This window comes from Vombatus ursinus, unplaced genomic scaffold, assembly GCF_900497805.2.
Source record: "Vombatus ursinus unplaced genomic scaffold, bare-nosed wombat genome assembly UNPS02014792.1, whole genome shotgun sequence".
Classification (NCBI taxonomy): Eukaryota; Metazoa; Chordata; class Mammalia; order Diprotodontia; family Vombatidae; genus Vombatus; species Vombatus ursinus.
The window spans coordinates 12787025-12806103 of record NW_020954570.1 but is presented as its reverse complement, the minus strand read 5'-3'; the positions used below and the strand labels follow the sequence as shown (position 1 = coordinate 12806103).

Below are 19079 nucleotides of genomic sequence, written 5' to 3'. Positions count from 1 at the left end.
AACAGTAACACATAAAAGCTCTATAAATGAAGATACTGAATCTTTTTAGACCTACCATGAAGTGCAAAATAAACCTTAAACTGGCCCAAAGTGACCACATTCTAAGAGAGTAAAGAAGAATCTACCTCGGGCTACTTATATCACGAGGATTATGGAGCCATTCTTGTAGTTTATCATTGGAAGCAACTCCCACTTTAACCATGTATGAATATGGTTCCACACGTAAGGCCCAAAAGTGTTTTCCTTTGGTGATTCCAGTGTCTCCGAAAATATAATCTAAGCTTGTGTAACAACCCACTTGGATACGTTCAGCAGCAAGCAGAAGAGAAAATCCAGCTCTACTATCCACACGGTCTCTTTTTAGATTCAGCAACAGATGTTCATTGTTATATCCACATTTTTCATCAAAGAGAAAACTAAAAACTTAAAAATAAACAACTAAAATTAGCTTGAAGCTTATTAACATTTCAAAATTGTAATATATCAATTGGAGTAAAATTCTAAATAGATTTTACTGTTAAAAATCCATATCTATCTAATAAAGTATAAAATTAAATTAAATTTCAACTTCTTTGTACACCTACAGCACAAAACTATATGAAGGTTGATACCTAAAACCACTTGTGATGACAACTGAAAATTTTTTAAAATGTATTTTTAAAAGACAAAATGCCACAAAAAAAATAAACCTATATGCTTCCCTAGTCATCTAAAAAAACAGAAGAGCTGGCTTTGAGTGGAACCAAAATCTTATTAGCTAATTTCACAACTCTCTAACTACCTTCAAAACAAGATGACCACTATGCTCAATATCTAATTCATAATGGGGGAGTTAGAACAATACAACGCTGCAACAGACTTCCCTTTTAAAATATGTAATTCGGATTGTAAAGATTTAAGGAGCTACAAATGTTTTCTTCATATCCCCAAGACTACATTGTATTGATCATATATCCCTTGATCAAAGTACCTCAAAACACAAAGGAAAAATTTCACAAATGTGTAAGCCAAAACTATTTCAACTATCTATTATGATGTTTATGGGGAGGACTGAGTGCTGAGTAGAAATTGAGACCTAAGCAAATCTAAAAACTAGATTAAGGCACTTGAAAAAAGTAAGACAAAAAATTAAGGAATAAGCACAGGTGACAAAGAAACAAAGCTATCATTTTTGGCAGATTGATATGATGGTATATTTGGAGACCCCCCCCCCATAGTCAACTAAAAAACTAGCTGAAACAATTAACAACTTTAGCAAAGTTATTAAAATAAACCCACACAAATCATCAATACCCAGCAGGAAGCTGGAGAAATTCCATTTAAAATAACCACAGAAAGTATAAAATACTCTCATGGGAATCCACTTACCAAGACACACACTGGAATTACATAAACACAACTACAAAACACTATTTATACAATTAAAGGTATATCTAAATGATTGGAGAAATAGTAATTGTTTGTGGGTAATTCAAGCTAATATAACAAAAAGGCCAATACTACTCAAATTTACTTATTCAGTACTATAGCAATCAAAGAATTATTTTATAAAGGTAGAAAAAATAATAGCAAAATTCATCTGGAGGAACAAAAGGTCAACTATCAAGAGAATCGATGAAAAAAGAAATGTAAAGGAAGAAGGCCTTGCAGTACCAGATCTCACACTACACTACAAAGCAGTAATCATCAAAACAAGAAATAGACCGGTTTGATGAATGGAATAGATCAGGTACACAACATACAGAAACAAGTAAGCACAATAATCTAGTGCTTGATAAACCCAAAGATTCCAGCTATCACAACAAGAATTCATTATTTGACAAAAATTTCAGGGAAAACTGGAGAGTAGTCTGGCCGAAACTATGCATAGACCAAAATCTCACATGATATACACCAAGATAAGGTCAAAATGGGCACATGATTTATACATAAAGTGTAATATAAGAAAATCAGGGGAGCATGGAAAAAAATTGCCTGTCAGATTCATGGACAGGGAAGGAGTTCATGACCAAATGAGATAGGTTCACAAGAATTAAAATGGGTAATTTCAACTACGTAAAATTAAAAAGTTTTTGCACAAACAAAACCAATGAAGCTAAAATAAGTAAAGTAGGAAAGTGTAGGGGGGGGATTTGCAAGTTTCTCTGATAAACATCTCATTTCTCAAATATATAGAGAACTAAGCTAAATTTATTTTTAAAATATGAGTCATTCCCAACTGATGAATGGGAATGAATAAAAATACAATTTTCAGATGAAGAAACCAAAGTAATGCTAATCACATGAAAAAATGCTCTAAATTACTAATAATTAGAGAAAGCAAATTAAAACAACTTTGAAGTACTACCTCACACCTATCAGAAATGACAGATACTGGAGGAGATGTGTGGAAAATGGGTAACATCGATGCACTAATAGTGGAGCTGTGAATTAGTCTAACGACCATTCTGGAGAACAATTTAGAATTATTCCCAGAGGGCTATAAAATTGTGCATACTCTTTGACCCAGCAATACTGCTATTAGGTAGATGAAAGGAAAAGGAAAGAACCCATACATACAAAAATATTTATAGCAGCTTTCTGTTGTCATAAGGAATCGGAATCTGAGGGGATGTCCATCAACTGGGGAACAGTTAAACAAACTGTGGTACTTGACTAACATAGATGGAATACTACTATGCCCAAAGAACTGACAAAGCAGATGGTTTCAGAAAAATCTGAAAAGATCTATATGAACTGATGCAAAGTAAAGTAAGCAAAACCAGAACAATCTATATAGTAATAGCAATATGGTAAGGGAAAGCAACTGTGAAAGATTTCGTAACTATAATCAATACGATGATCCACCACAACTTCAAAGTACTCATGATATAAAACGCTATCCACCTCTAGATAGAGAACTGATGGACTCAGAGTAGAGATTGAAGCATTTTTTTCTTGCTTTTTTTTTTCAGAACATGGCTAATTTGGGAAATGTTTTACATGATTGCATATGTATAGTGATTATCATATTTCTTGCTTTCTCAATGGGTGGGGGAGGGGTAAAAGAAGAAAGAATGTGAAACTGAAAATAAAAATAAAATTTAAATTAAAAAAAACAAAATGAGACAAAATATAAGTGGCACAATAAAGGTTTTTTTTTAAAGACACTGAAATGAAGGTATCTGACCTATTTAGTGACACTTAGATGTCAATTCTAAGAAACCCAGGTTTGAAGCGGGGAGAGGGGAAAAAAAGGAGTTAATATAAATTCACAAAGCATAGAAGAAGATAGTTTTCTACCTTATATGACAATAAATAAGTGAATCTACCAATTAATTTAAGCCCAGACCTGAAGAACTGATAGTTCAATTTGAATTATTTTAGAGTACTTTGTTTATCCCTCATCTACATGTTTAAAAAAGAAATCTTAAGAAATTTCATAATTGTGATTTTGAAAACTTTAAATTAAGAATTACAAATTTTTCCTTACCAATATTAACAGATTAAAATATGGTAGAACTGACCAACTTTCACAATCCTAGTTTATAGCTGAGGAAGGGACCTTAGCTATCTAGTCTAACCTCATTTGATAGATGGGGAAACTGAGATTTGCCCAAATTTGCCCAAGGTCAAGTGATAGAATAAGGAATGGCCTAACTGTTCTGACTCCAAATCTAACATTCTCTATATTATACTGCCAAGTAGTAAGAGCCTTCCTTTCTTACTATAAGATTCCTTTTTCTCTCTGTGTTCTTTCTATACCCATTCCCCAAATGTTCCCTCCCCATCCATCTATGACCAACTTCTACTTTTATATTCTCCCCTTCAAACCAGCGAGGTCAAAACAGAAAGATGGATTTTAAAATGTTTATTTCTTTCATTCAACAATCACTTATTGAGTATTCATGAGTAAAGCATTCACTGTACCAGGTGCTACTCTGAGAAACACTGACACACAAAAGACAAGTCCCTGTTATCAACAAGTTTCCAGTCTAGTAAAGGAGATATGACTATGTACCTCCAAAACAACATTACAAAGTAGTTAGGTGGCATTCAACCTCAGAAGAAAGAGATCATTTCTGATTGATTAAGAAAGGCTTGGTAAATGATTAGGTCAACTAGACTATTTGGACAAAGCAATTTTCATTAATTAACTGAACAAAAGTTAAAATGGTAGGAGGGTAAAGTGCATTTCAGATTTGCAAATCTGTCCCAAACTCTTTACATCTCTTCTTAGAGGGCTCGGCCTAGAGTCAGGAAGACCAGACTTCAAATTTGCCTTCAGACACTTTTTGCTTTGTGACCCTGGGCAAGTCATTTAATCTGTCTGCCTAAATTTAGTCTTAGAATATAGGTTGTTGTGAAGATTAAATGAAATGATACTTGTAAGGCACTAAGCTCAGTACCTGACATACAGTAAGTACTTAATAAATGCTCACTCCTTTTCTATAACTATACCTTTTTAATCTCCAAGAAAACCAAAATAATTTTAATTACTTAGCTAAATAAATATCTATAAAGGCCATGCAAACCAGTATCAGACACAAGTTTTACTTCAAGACACGAGACAAAAGAGGAAGGGAGAAATACCATTTGGATATACAAATGGTAGTTCTGATAACCAAGTCCAATAAATTTTCTTTAGGCTTACCAATAAATCATAGAAACAGGGTACTTTTAAGAACATAAAACTCATTTAAGAAAGGATTTATGTCTTTCTGATCTAAGTGAATAAGCTATCTTCAAACATCTAGTTTCATTCCTCAATTTCAGATGTAGTCCTCAAACAAAAATGTTGATACATTTAGTTCTCAGGTAATTTTTGTCAATTCTAAATCAGTATGCTGCCCAAAAAAAGATAGATATCATCACACTAGAATCGTTTCAGGTAAGTCTTAACTAGTGGGAGAATTTGTAATTAGATTATTTATCAAGACCCTTTTTAATTCTGTGTTTCTTTTGATTGAAACTTCATAATACCTGGTGCTGGAGGAGTATGGAAAGTAACTTCTCTGCTGCAAGGACTACAGACAGAACCTTTATATCCTCTCACTCTGAAGGCATAGCTACTGTTACTTTCAAGATCAGAAATTACTTTGTTGGTGCTATGGACCTCTATCTCATTCCATGTTAACATTTCTTCTTCTCTACTAATCTTTCGATATTCAAGAATATAACTATCAGCTTTATTCTTCTTTTCGGGATGATGCCAGCATATCAAGGCTTTATTATATATTTTGCTTTGTTCTTCGTTGATCTCTGGTATATCTACACCTAGAATGAAACAGAAAGGAATATTAAATACATACATTTTGGGCCCAAGTTTTTTTTTTTCTTCAAAAGCAACTATACATACTATCATGCTTCTCCATGGTTTCCTGCATTGCCATTAAAAACTGTTTGAGTTTTTGACATTAGAGAAAACAAATATGTATATTTATTATTACAATTAAAAGAACAAAAAACAAAGAAATGAAAGAAATATCTGGGAAATGAGAGACTGAAGTAAAAAAGACCATATATCATACTTATAATGATATACATATAATAATCTCTGAATACCATCTACTCTATTTTTTCTTGGTTAGAGATAATTTTTAATTTGTGTGTTGTTTCTTTAAATATATTTTAATCAATTCAAAGACCAAACCTTGGGGATTTGACTTTTAAAAAATGAAAATAAAATCACCAGAACATATTGAATAAATTCAAAATAAAAGTTTTAACAACAATTGCATAATTTCCATTCATTTTCTTCTTAAATAAAAATTAAAAGCGTTTCAACTTAGGATAAACATACTTAGAAAAAAATTTTAATTTGGGCTTTTGAGAAAGACATACAAATAAGCATGAAAAGTGACTCGCTTTTAGAAAAAAAAGGATAATCTGTTAATATTTTGCTACCAAAGGTAAAGGATGTATCCCTCTTTTCAATTAATAACTGATAAACTGGGAGCATTTATTTTGTAGGTGGAGTTGTATATGAATAATGAAGAGAAGTCTGTTTTTGGCCAAATAAAATGTTTCAATAAATTTAATTTCTTAAAAAATCATTTAATCAGGAAATATAAAAATCAACATTTACTTTCAAGAGAGGAGGAAATATTGATGTTATATTTATAGAGTTTTCTTTTTTTGGCTTGATATCTTGAATTTGTTTAATTCTTGGAAAGAAAAATCCTGATACAACATTAAGTGCAATCAATCAATCAATCAAAACAGAGTATAATACTACAGGGGAAAATATCCCTTTAATGAAATAGAGGACTTCCAAGCATTCCTAATGGAGGGACCAGAGCTGAATAGAAACTCTGAAATGCAAACAGAAGTGTCAAGAGAAACATAGAAACGTTTAAAGGACGATATAATGTTGAATTACTAACAAGCGAAACAAGTTTCCCCTTAGTACCCCTAATATCTTTAAGGATCAGAAATATAAAGTAAATCTGAGTTTTTTTTTAATATATTCATTATCTTAAAAGGAGAAAAAGGAAGGAAAAAAAGACTATCCTAGGGGAGAAATGGGTGTAAAACTTTATCTCAAATAATCACAGTGAAAGAGAAGACTATGGAGGAGGGGCAGGAGAAGCAGGAATCACATGAAAAATTCACTTTTATCTGAACTGGATAAGGGAGAGCTGAACACACACAACCCTCCAAATGTGGAGAGTGGAGTATAAAGTGGGGATTAAAAGGAAAGAAAGAAAAAGTAAGAACCTGTGATTGGGGAATGGGGAATGGAAACAGAAAACAGGCAGTGAAAGAGAAGCAGTGTGTATTAATTATAGATTACTACTGAGGTGGTAGGGGCAATTAAAGAGAGGTATAAATGAGAGAATAGAATAGAAGGAAACACGCTATTAACAATCATAACCATGAACATGAATGGGATGAATTCATCCATAAAAGGGAGGAGGAAAGTAGAACAAATTAGAAAGCAGAATCCAACAATATGCTGTTTAAAAGACACACACTTTAAACAGAAAGAGTCATACAAACATTGAGAGACTAGAACTAAATCTATGTTTCCAAAAAAGTAAGTATACCAATCATGATCTTACACAAGACCAACAGTAAAAATACTTGAGTAAAAGAGATAAAAAGGTTAACTATATAATGCTTAAAGGCATCTCAGACAATAAATTAATATAATACAATATATAAGCACCAAATGGCATAGCATATAACTACTTAAAGGAAAAGTGAACAAATTAACAATGATAAAGATAAAACATCTTAATATACCACCTAGACAAATGTAATAAAAAGATAAACAAGAAAGCAGTGAGGGACCCAAATAAAATTTCAGAAAAGTTGGATATAATAAATTCCTTATGATTTGGACATGCCAATATGACAAAAATGAAAATGCTGCCTAAATTAATTCATTTATTCAGGGCCATACCAATCAAACTACCAAAAGACAAAGAGCTGGGGGGGGGGGGAATCATCTAGAAGAACTAAACATCTTCAAATATTTCAAAGGAAAAAAGTTTTGCAAAGGAAAGGGGACTTACTAGTAGTGCCATATATATCAGACTATACTACATTCATACTGGTTAAAAAATAAGTTCGTCAATAGAACAGATGAGCTACAAAACTAATTTGCTAGAAAGCAAATTAATACAGTAGCACAGTTTTCAATAAAGCCAAAGAACCCAGTTACTAGGACTCACTATTCAGCAAAAACTTCTTAGAAATTTGGAAAGCAACCTGAATGAAATGAAGTACAAACCAATGTCTTAGACCATAAACCAATATAATCTCCAACTGGATACATTCAAAAATTAAAAGAGCAATAAAGAAAATATCTTTAGTAATTATAAAGAATTTATGACCAAACAAGAGATAAAAGTTCACAGAAGATAAAATGAACAATTTTTCTTTACATAAAACTGAAAAATTTTTGAAGTGAAGGGAAAATTAGAAGGGAAAAAAGTTAACTGAGAAAATATCTTTGCAGTAAATTTCTCTGATAAATATCTGATATTTAAGATACATGCAGAGAATTCACTCAAATATATAACAGCCATTCCCCAATAGATATTAACAGGTCAAAGGATATTAACAGGGAGTTTTCAAAGGAAGAAAAATCCATGTGATCAACACATATATGAAAAGATGCTCTAAATAAGTAATAAGATAAATTTAAATTACATCACTCTGAGGTCTTACCTCACACTTATGAGATTGGCAAAAATATAGAAATAACAAAAGAAAAAATGGCAAATGTTGGAGGGACAGAGGAAAAACAGGCATTTGTGTACTTACTGATGCAGTTATAAATTGGTCCAGCCATCCTGTAAAGCAATTTGACACTGTTCCCAACATGTCTAATCTATGCATACCGCTCTGCCTCAGCAATATCACTTATGCCTCAAAAAAGATCAGGAGAGGAAAAAATCTTGTATGTACAAAAATATTTATAGGAAATCTTTCTGTCATAGCAAAGAACTTAAAAGAAATTGCCATCAATTGGGGAATGGATAAACAAACTATGACATATGGATATATTAGAATATTATTGTGCTATAAGAAATAACGAAAGGTAGAGTTTCAGAAAACCTAGGAAAACTTGTAAGAACCAATAGAGAATAAAGTGAACAGAACCAGGCAAACAAATAATACAATAACAACATTGTTAAAAAAAATTTTTAAAGACTTAAGAATGCTGAACAATTGAAAGAACACTCACATCTCCAGGGGACCAACAATAATAAAGCAGGTTATTTACCTGCTGACAAAGGTGATGGATTCAAGAAGCAAACACAACCAATTATGGATTAATTTTATGTAATTATGCTTATTTGTTATAAGGGTTTCTCATTTTTCTAAGTGGGAGTAGGAAATTTCAGAAGGTGGGGTTTGTAATAATCACCCCCCCCAAGAAAGCCATTAAGGCATTTAAAGGAAATGTACAGAAGAGCAAGTGAAAAGTTCAAAAGTATAACAATGAGGAGTTTTGAAAGTAACTGGCTGAATTTGTTTAAAAAAAAAAAAGGTCATATGTAAGAGTTTCCACAGATTCATATACAATCACCTTTTTAGGTTCCACTACTTATATTAAAATACTACATTTTTGGGGGCAGCTAGGTGCTGCAGTGGATACAGCACCGGTCCTGAAGTCAGGAGACCTGAGTGCAAATTCGGCCTCAGACCAAATACTTGACTCTAGCTGTATGACCCTGGGCAAGTCACTTAACCCTGTCTAAAAAAAAAAAAAAAAAAAAAATGCTGCATTTTTCCCTTTTGGTGTTTAAATGCAGAATAATTAAAAAGTAAACAGTATTGGTTCTGGGGCAAAGTATGAGATAATGATGAGGCCACATGAATAATGTAAAGAGCAAAGTTAATGAGACTGTGAGTGCAAAGTTCTGAATTACTATCTGGACTCTGCCCATAATTAGCTAAGATCCAGAAAGCAAATCATTCTACCTCTTAGTCTCAGTTTCTTCAGTAAAATAAAGGGATTAATGACCTTTAAAGATGTGTTCTTGATTTAAGATCCTCCGTCTCTTTATGCTATCTTATACATAGTTTTAGCAAAATACTACTTGCTAAAGCTGTTCTAAAATTAATGCCTACAATGACTGGAAATGGGAAGAAAGATGCAAGTAACAAAAAAATAAACAGAAAACGAGCTTCTTTATAATCTTTTCTTGTCTTTTTCCCTTCTGATCTCTCTCTCCCCCTACGCTATTCCTTCTCTTGCTCCTCAACCATTTCTACTTCTCTAAAGCTTAAAAAAAAAAAGAATATAAAAGATAGCTTTCCATGATATCAGAAGCTACACAGGAGGTGGCTCATACTTTTTCAAAGCATTAAGTAATTACATAGGGACGAGGATTGTAAGACAAGCATGATATGGCTAGACAGACAGTTAGACTTCCTGTTTGTGTCCTAGAGGTCCCAGGCCTCTGTACACAAGGAACTTTTGCCATACAGCTCAATTATAAATAGTGCCTACTAATGAAAAAGGTGGAGGAAGAACAATAGAATGACAGTTAAATGTACTTCTCAACTCTGAACTAGAAGTCAAATAGTCTATACAATACAATACCAGAGATATTAGTTTTACATATAGCAAATGCAAGGATCCTTTAATATGGTAAACATTACTATACAAAAGATATTATTTTACTAAAGACTTATCTAGGGGAAAAAGGAAGGAAAAACTACTTAGTAGTTTAGGAAACTAGTAAAAGGCTTACATATTATATAAAATAAATTGTGATTTTTTTCTCATGTACTACTGAAAATATTTTTCTTAGCAATAATTAGTTTTTAAAATGTCTATATATGTCTTAGACAAAATTCTATGGGAATTAACCCATAACTCTTTAGCTAGAAAGCATATGAACTAAGTCTTTTATCTAGAAAATAAGTATTTCTCATTAACATATAAAAAGTAACTGCTGGAATATAAGAATGGAATCATATGTCTTATTAACAATAAACACTACAATATATTTAAATGGCAACTAAGTTTCATTAACAGTATCTGTCAAGATGTAGGGTTGGGGTGTGATGGGTTACATGAATTTTAGTCAATTTAGGCCTGTAACCTAATTAATTTTAATATACCTATTATATACATACATATAAATACACATACATACATATTTATACACACACACACACACATATATGTATATGTATATATACCTAAGACTTTGGATAGTATGTTCATCCCCCCCATGTCACTTAACTTCATAACTTTTGATTAATATTTCAACTCTGTGACAGTGGCGTTTTATTTTTATTTTTTTCAGTCAAAAGGCTTTAGGTAAGCAGCTTTGGATTATACTTTGGCTATCACAGAATTCCAGCCCAGATTTTTGAAGTAAACTACTTCTAACAAGGGCTGGGAAGGATATTCAACCAGAGCAAATCCAATGAAAAAGATTTTGAACTGAACAGAAATGGCAGTGCTAAAACTGCCTATGACTATACACTAAGCTAGATACTACAGAAAACAACTTCAACGTTAAAAAAAAAAACTGAGAAATACAAGCTGTAAAACCAAATTCAAGAATCCTGTAGGTGGCTTACTCCTAACACTGGAGCTTACATGCCCACAAAGGTGTGCTTCCCATTAACAATCAGTAGTAGACTCTACTAGCTCTTTAAAAAAGACATTTACTCAAATGGTATAGCAAAAACAATAGTTACATAACATTTTCCCAAAATATCTGAGGTATGTTCTTCTCCAAATACACACACACAGAGTTCTTGGGATGGGAGCAGGAAAAGTAAGCTTGAATGGTAGTGAAGCACATATGTAGGAAAACCATGTAGCAACACTCCCCAGTACTGCCAGCAAAATATAATTGAGAAATGTTTAACAAAACAAATAAAAATACATTAAAATATAAAAAAAAACTTACCATTAGAGAAAAAAGCTAATTCTCCAAGAAGCTCTTCTTGTTTAGATGCATCAACAACATAGTCTTCAAAAGATGTCTGAGCTGCTGGCCTGAAGGTCTTTAAAGACTCAGTAGCTTTTTGGATTCTACAGAAATGTTCAGAAATAATTTAATATCAAAATGTTTTAAAACTAAGTATATTTTTTGAAGTTTGCTTAGGATCTTTGATAAGAAAGGCCCCTTTTCAACCTCTGAACAATTAAAATTAAGTGTACAACATTTCAAAAATATAAACATAACTATGAAAGAGAAAGGCAAAGTATCACACCTATCTTATAGATCAAGAAATTAAGACTGATGGAAATTAAATGACTTGCTCCTTCAACATGATAAAATATGTCAATGCTAATGTTGAAGGAAACACTTACTTTGAAACCTTCATCAAAAGCTTTTAAAGTTAAATGTAAAAATGATACCTGAGGTGCAGTTGTTTTGCCGTTTGAACAAAGCAAGACTGATCTGTCTCTTTAAGCACTTCTTGAGCATATCCTACAAGCCCATTATTTTCCAAAAGTCCCTGATACTCTTCCATTTGCGTCTGTAACTTGTCTAATCTTAATTTCTTTGAAACATCAATTGCTTTGATAATAGAAGATTTCTTCTCCTCCAGAACTTCAAAGAGTTTGTCAAAATGTGAAGTTGCTTCTTCTTTAGCCCTCTCTCCGTTGCACTGTTTGAAAGCAAAACTTTATTAAAACACTGCAAAGATCCTAAAGAATTAAATTACAGTTGGTCTACAATGTCAAAAAAAGTACTAGTTAATTCAGATGATACTATTTTCAAAAGAATTAACATTACAGAGGGAGAGGAGATCAAACTAAGAAGTTTCTTTGGCAGAGAAAAAAGCAATATAATACACTTTATGATTTTTAAAATAACTAGTATTTCGGCATCATACAGAAGTAGGATATGTAAAGTCAACAAGAAAGCAAAGGTGACACTGCTGCTTAGTTTTTACTATATATAATTTTGAATTCTCTATTGCCATCTCTGAATTTTCCATAATCAAAATCTAACAAGACAATACATTCTTTATAAATGATGTATATGATGAGAAAATTATATTTTGCTTTGAACAGTGTGTCATGAACATTCCTTTAATCCAAATTCACACTGCAAACTTTTCTTTAACACCACAATTAACTTTTTGATTTAGACCCTTGACCTGATACTTCCCTTAATGGGGGGACAGGAGGTTGGGGTGGGGGAGGAGAGGGAGAGGACCTATGCAAAGTCAACAACCTATTGATGAGCAGATCAATTAGTCTTTTTTCCCAAATATTTTACTTTTTTCCAATTACATGTAAAAATAATTTTACCAGGGGGCAGCTAGGCAGTGCAGTAGATAGAGCACCGGCCCTGAAGTCAGGAGGACCTGAGTTCAAATCCAGCCTCAGACCAAACACTTGACACTTACTAGCTGTGTGACCCTGGGCAGGTCACTTAACCCCAACTGCCTAAAAAAAAATAAAAATAAAAAAAAAGGGGGGCAGCTAGGTGGTGCAGTGGATAGAGCTCCAGCCTTGGGGTCAGAAGGACCTGAGTTCAAATCTGGCCTCAGACTAAACACTTAACACTTACTAGCTGTGTGACCCTGGGCAAGTCACTTAACCCTAACTGCCTAAAATAAATAAATAAAAATAAATTTTTTTAAAAAGGGGGGGGCAGCTAGGTGGCGCAGCGGATAGAGCTCCAGCCTTGGAGTCAGAAGGACCTGAGTTCAAATCTGGCCTCAGACACTTGACACATACTAGCTGTGTGACCCTGGGCAGGTCACTGAACCCCAATTGCCTCACCAAAAAAAAAAAAAATAATAATTTTAACATTCATTTTGAGCTCCAAATTCTCTCCCACTCTCCACGTTCTCCCCCCTTAATGAGAAGGCAAGCAATTTGATATAGGTTATACATGTGCAATCATATAAAATACATTTCCATATTAGTCATGTTGTGAAAGAAAACACAAACTAAAAAACAAAACAAAACCAAGAAAAATAATATAAAAAAATTATGCTTCAATCTGCATTCATACTCTATCAGTTCTTTCTCTAGAGGTGGACAGCATTTTTCATCTTAAGTTCTTTGGAATTGTCTTGCATCATTGTATTACTGAGGATAGCTAAGTCATTCACATTTGATCATCCCACAATATTGCTATTACTGTGTACAGTCTCCTGGTTCTGTTCACTTCACTTTGCATCAGTTCATATAAGGCCAGGTTTTTCCGAAAGTATCCTGCTTGTCATTTCTTATAGCACAATAGCATCCCATCACAATCATATACCACAATTTGTTCAGCCATTCCCAGATCAATAAATCTTAGCAGCTGCCAAAATTAACTATAATAAAATGACTCACCCAAGGTCTCACAGCTAGTAAGATGATACCAAGCAGGAGGACTAGGATAGTGGTGCCCTAAACAGTAATAAGGAAATTTGGAAGGGGAGAGGCTTTAGGGGGAAAGGAAATGAGTTCATTTTTGGACATGTTGAGTTTAAGATGTCTACAGGACATCCAGTTTGAGATTTCTAATTGGCAGCTGGAGATGTGAGACTGGAAGTTAGAAGAAAGGTTAAGGTTGGATAAATCAATTTGCAAATCAATATAGATATGATCATTTAAACCATGGAAGCTAATGAGATGACCAAGTGAAGAAGCATAGAGGGAGAAGGCCTAGGACAGAGCCCTGGTGGGACTCTTTTATAATTACTAATCAGGGTTAGAAAATAATTTTTTTTCTTATATAAAATGGGAAACAATCCTTACTAATATAACCTACAAAAGCAGTTAAGTCAAAGGTACAGAGAGGTTAAATAATTTGTAGAGAATCAAAACAAATTCTCTGGATTTCAATCTCTTGGTTGATGAATTTCTCTAAAGTAGAACACAGCATGCAAGTAGAACTAACCCACTGTAACCAAAAACAAAAACAAAAAAGTTTTATGATAAAAGATCATTTAATGAAATGCTTATTGAATATTTGATATATACAATCAATTATTAAGCATTTAATGTGTCATCTATTGGCCTCTCTGCCTTCCAATACCAAATCCTGGTTTTCATCCAATCCCTTTGACTCCTCAGTTCTCTCCCAGGCCATCATCACCTCTGTCTTCACTATCTCATTCTCCTGCTTTCCCCATCTTGGCCCTTTGATGAACCACTTCAAATTTATACTATCCTCTTCTATCAAGTCCCTTGCCTCTTTATCATATCGCCAATTATGCCCTACCAAGTCTCATATTTGGATAATTCCTATCATCTGCTGTCTGTGCTCCTACATGTGCTGCTGATTGAAGGAGAAAATCACACAACCATTCTAATTGGATCCACTGCAAATTTATGTATATAAACTCAACTGGGCCCTCACCATTACTTGGCAATCCTTTCACATCTCCCTAATTAACTCACTATCCCAATCATAGCTGTTCTTACAAACCTTTACATCCTTCCTCAAACCTCCCAGGTCCACCCATGCTCCCACCCTCTCAACTGAAAACCTTGCCTTATATCTTACTGAAAAAACTGAAGCATTTGCCAAAAACTCCCTCTTCTCCCCACCCCCTCATTTCATCATTCAGATACGTTTTGCCACTATCACCTCTTTCATCTCTGTCTCACATGAACAATTGGCCCTTCTCTTTGCCAGGGCAAACCCCTCTACCTGCACAAATGATCTCATTCTATCCCTTCTACTCCAACAGATTGTCACCTCTATCATCCTCACTCTCTCACTTATCTTCAATCTCTTCCTATCTACTTCTCAGTAGATGGGCTGCTAACTACTGGAGGCCCATGTCTCCTCCATCTTCAAAAAATTCTCATTTGATCATTTTTCTCCAACAGCTATCATCCCATATCTCCTCTGCCTTTTGTGACTGAACTCCTTGAAAAGGCTGTCTACATTGGTGCCACTATTTCTTTCCCTTTGCTCTTCTCTTAATTCTTTACAATCTGGTTTCTAACCATACCATTCAACTGAAATTGCTGTCTCCAAAGTGATCTCTTAATTGCCAAATCAAATGTTCTTTTCCCCATCTTTATTCTTTTTTTTTTTTTAACCTCTCTTTGACACTATGGATTACCTTCTTCTCTTTGATACTTCTCTCTAGGTTTTTGGGACTCTACTGCTGCATGGTTCTCCTCCTACATGTTGACTCCTCCTTCTCTATCTCCTTTGCTGGATCTTTATCCCACTAACTGCCCACTAACTACAGATATCCCACAGGGCTCTGTACTGGGTCCTCTTCTTTTCTCTCTCTGTACTACTTCACTTGAGGACCTTACCAGCTCCTACAAACTCAATTACCACCTCTATGCTGATGATTCCCAAATGTACTTATCCAGCCCTAACTTCTCTGCTGGCCTCCAGTCTTGCATCTCCAGCTGCCTATTGGACATCTTGAACTGGATGTCCCACAGACATCCTAAACTCATCATGTCTAAAACTGAACTCATTATTCCCACACATAAGCATTCTCCTCTTCATAATTTTCCTATTACTATGGCCACCAACACCATCCTCCATCACCCAGGCTCTCAACCTAAGTGTCATTCTGAAATCTTCACTCTCTCCCATCACCCCTCCCAATATCCAATCATTTGCCAAGTCTTGTTGTTTCTCATGGAATACCTCTCGAATATACTGCCTTCTCTCCTCGCACACTGCCACACTCTGACACAGGTTCCTATCTCCTCACAACTGGACTATTGCACTAGTCTGCTGGGGGATCTGCCTGTCACAAGTCTCTCCCCACTTCCGTCCATCCTCCATTTAGCTGCCAAAATATTTACCTAAAGCACAAGTCCAACCATGTCACCCTCCTAACTCAAGAAACTCCAATGGCTTCCTGTCAACTGTAGTTTCAAATACAAAATTCTCTGCTTGGCACTCAAAGCCTTTCACAGCCTAGAGTGCCCCACCCCTTTCCAGTCTTCTTATATTTTACCCTCCCTCCTCCCTCAACATACTCTTCAATCCAGTGACACTGGCCTCCTTAACGATTCCTTGAACAAGACACTTCCAACTCTTGGCTCCAGGCATTTTTCTGTAGCTGTCACCCATGCCTGGAGTGCTCTCCCTCCTCATCTCTGCCTTTTGACTTTCCTGCCTTCCTTCAAGTCCCAGCTAAATTTTCACTTCCTACAGGAAGTCTTTCTCAATCTCTCTTAACTCTAGTGCCTTCTTTTTGTTAAATATTTCCTATTTATCCTATATGTAGCTTGTTTGTATATATTTGCTAGTTTTTTTCCCCATTAGATTGTGAGCTCCTCGAAGGCAGGTACTGTCTTTTGTCTTTTGGTACACACATTGATTATTACTGTGCATGGCATATAGCAGATACTTAATACATGCTCATGGACTGACAGCTATCTTCCAGGCAAAGAGCCTAAAAATACTAAGACAAAAATGATAATAATCTTTTCTCCCAGGCATCTTACATTCTATTTAAGGAGATAACTTGTACATAAATAAGCACTTACAAAACACACAAGATAAATACACTGTAAAAAGAGGTTTGTGGCAGAGAAAGGGTATGAGCAGCTGGTGGAATTAGGAAAGACTTCATGTAGAAGGTGATGCATGAACATAGTTTTAAAAGAAATAAAGGATTCTAAAAGGCAGAAGTGAGAAGGGCATGGAGATCAGTTAATGCAAAGTTGTAGACATAGAAGATGAAGTATAATGAGGGGGAATGGCAAGTAGAACAATTTTACTGAACCATGGAGTTCTAAAAAATAATATATAATGTATAATTAAAGTTGGAAAGATAGGTTAGCAACAGGTTGTGAAGGGCTTTAAAATCCAAAGGCACATACTGAATAGAGGAGTGACATAATCAGATCTACATTTCAGGAAAATCACTTTGGCAGGTATGTGAAGAATAGATTGTGGAGAGGAAAGATAAACTGCAAGGAGACCAATTATGAAACTATTGCGATAGTCCAAGCAAAAGGTACTGAAGACGTGAATTAAAGTATAGTGGTCATGTGAGTAGAGAGAAGAAGAGAATGATGCAAGAGTTTAGAAATGGGGAAAATGTGTCAACAGATTAAACATATGGTGGGGAGGAGGAGTAAGGAGTCAAATTTAACTCCTAACTTACAAATCTAGAAAAAGGGAGGTACTTTTGGGCCAGAAACAAGAAAGTCTAGAAAAGGGGTAGATTTAAGGGAAATATAATTAGTTCAGTTTGGGACATATTGGACCTGACATGACTGCAGTATATCCAGTCTAAAATGTCCAATGTGGAGGTGGAAATACTTGAAAGGGTTTAAACGTGAAACAAGGGAATATATACATGGCGCTTAAAAAGCAATATGCTAGTGATGGGGTGCGTGAGTGTCTGTGCTTGGACCCCAATTCCTCCCTGGCCTCAGAAACACTATCCCTGGCAGTTTCCCTCCAGCCCAAGGACCCTATCTCTGGCTATTAATAATCCATGAGAGGACCCAGTGAGGCAAACTATCTCTCCCTGTTACAAGAACAAGCTGGCTTCTATAGAATTTCCCTTGTACTATCTTGTATCAATAAAACTATCATGTACTGACTTCCTATTATCATGTATGATCCAGAGGTCAAGTTATAGACATCAATTCCTGAAACTATTTTGTTACAGACATAACAGATCAAAAATATACCCTTTAGGAACCCCCTCTTGCCCACTGTTCTGCCCTCCCCCCATTTCCAGTAGTGAATGATGCCTGTGACCAAGGTTGTATGTTATCACCTAATTAGCATACTTGACACATAATCCACTGCTTTTCCTACATAAGCTTTAGCATCATTCCTGTTAGGTTGCAGAATTCCCTAAGAAGCTCTGCCCACCATGGCAGTTCCTTGAGAATCCTTACCCACTATATAGCATAAAAATAAATCTTTGCCACCTTAACTTAAAAAATGCTTGAGTCTGTGAATTCATTCCAGACAATCCTGTCCTATACTCCGGTCTTTGAGGGGGTGTCTGAACCTCTCAGACCACAATACTAGGTGTTTGGTGCATACAAAAATTATAATACAATATGTGCCCTCATGGATTTATAAATCTAGTTTGGGAAATCAGATAAATACATGAAAATTAAAATTATACTTAAAAGTTTTTTTTTTAAATAATTCATGACAAGTATGAACTGAGATAGGTAGGGTAAGTACAGTATTCATTATGGTATCATGTCAATCATCACCCCATACAACTACCTGTTACTCTATCCTATGAGATAAGATTCTATTCTATTAAAAAAAACCCTACCCCTATATCCAGCCTATTCTTAACAGGCAGAGATCAGTATAGAGTTTTCACATCTCAAAGGAGAAATCACATTTTTAAAAGGAAGTAGAGTGTACAATAGATGCAAAAACAACATTTATAGTTTTGTAAATAAACTGTACTGATCACTTCTATTATATTTCAAAATGCCATCTGTGGTGGAGTTTTTTTACGAAAGGGGTACAATCAAAATCCATTTCCCAAATAAGATGCCAAAAGTAGTTTAAAACTTACCTCTGTTTCTTTCATTAGCAAGTTCAATTCTGATATCTGGCTTTTAACTTGGCTCTCCTTGCCAATAAGGTAATCAATGTCCTTTGAAAGCTTTTCCTGTTAAAATATAAATACCCTGCAAATTAACAAAATTTTAAAAGTATAATTAAAAGGTCTTAGAGATAAAAGAA

The 19079-nt window shown here is 34.6% G+C and overlaps 1 protein-coding gene across 2 annotated transcripts in view; it reads right to left on the bottom strand.

The window, feature by feature from the left end:
• TRIM36 (tripartite motif containing 36) overlaps positions 1-19079 on the bottom strand; it is a 58084-nt gene that overhangs the window by 4059 nt on the left and 34946 nt on the right. For both annotated transcript variants that reach the window (XM_027869158.1, XM_027869159.1), the window contains exons 5-9: positions 18910-19005; positions 11825-12078; positions 11370-11494; positions 4963-5256; positions 126-423 (exon numbers count right to left, since the gene is read on the bottom strand). In XM_027869158.1, the coding sequence (XP_027724959.1) occupies positions 126-423; positions 4963-5256; positions 11370-11494; positions 11825-12078; positions 18910-19005 (1067 nt within the window). The remainder of the gene's footprint in view (positions 1-125; positions 424-4962; positions 5257-11369; positions 11495-11824; positions 12079-18909; positions 19006-19079) is intronic.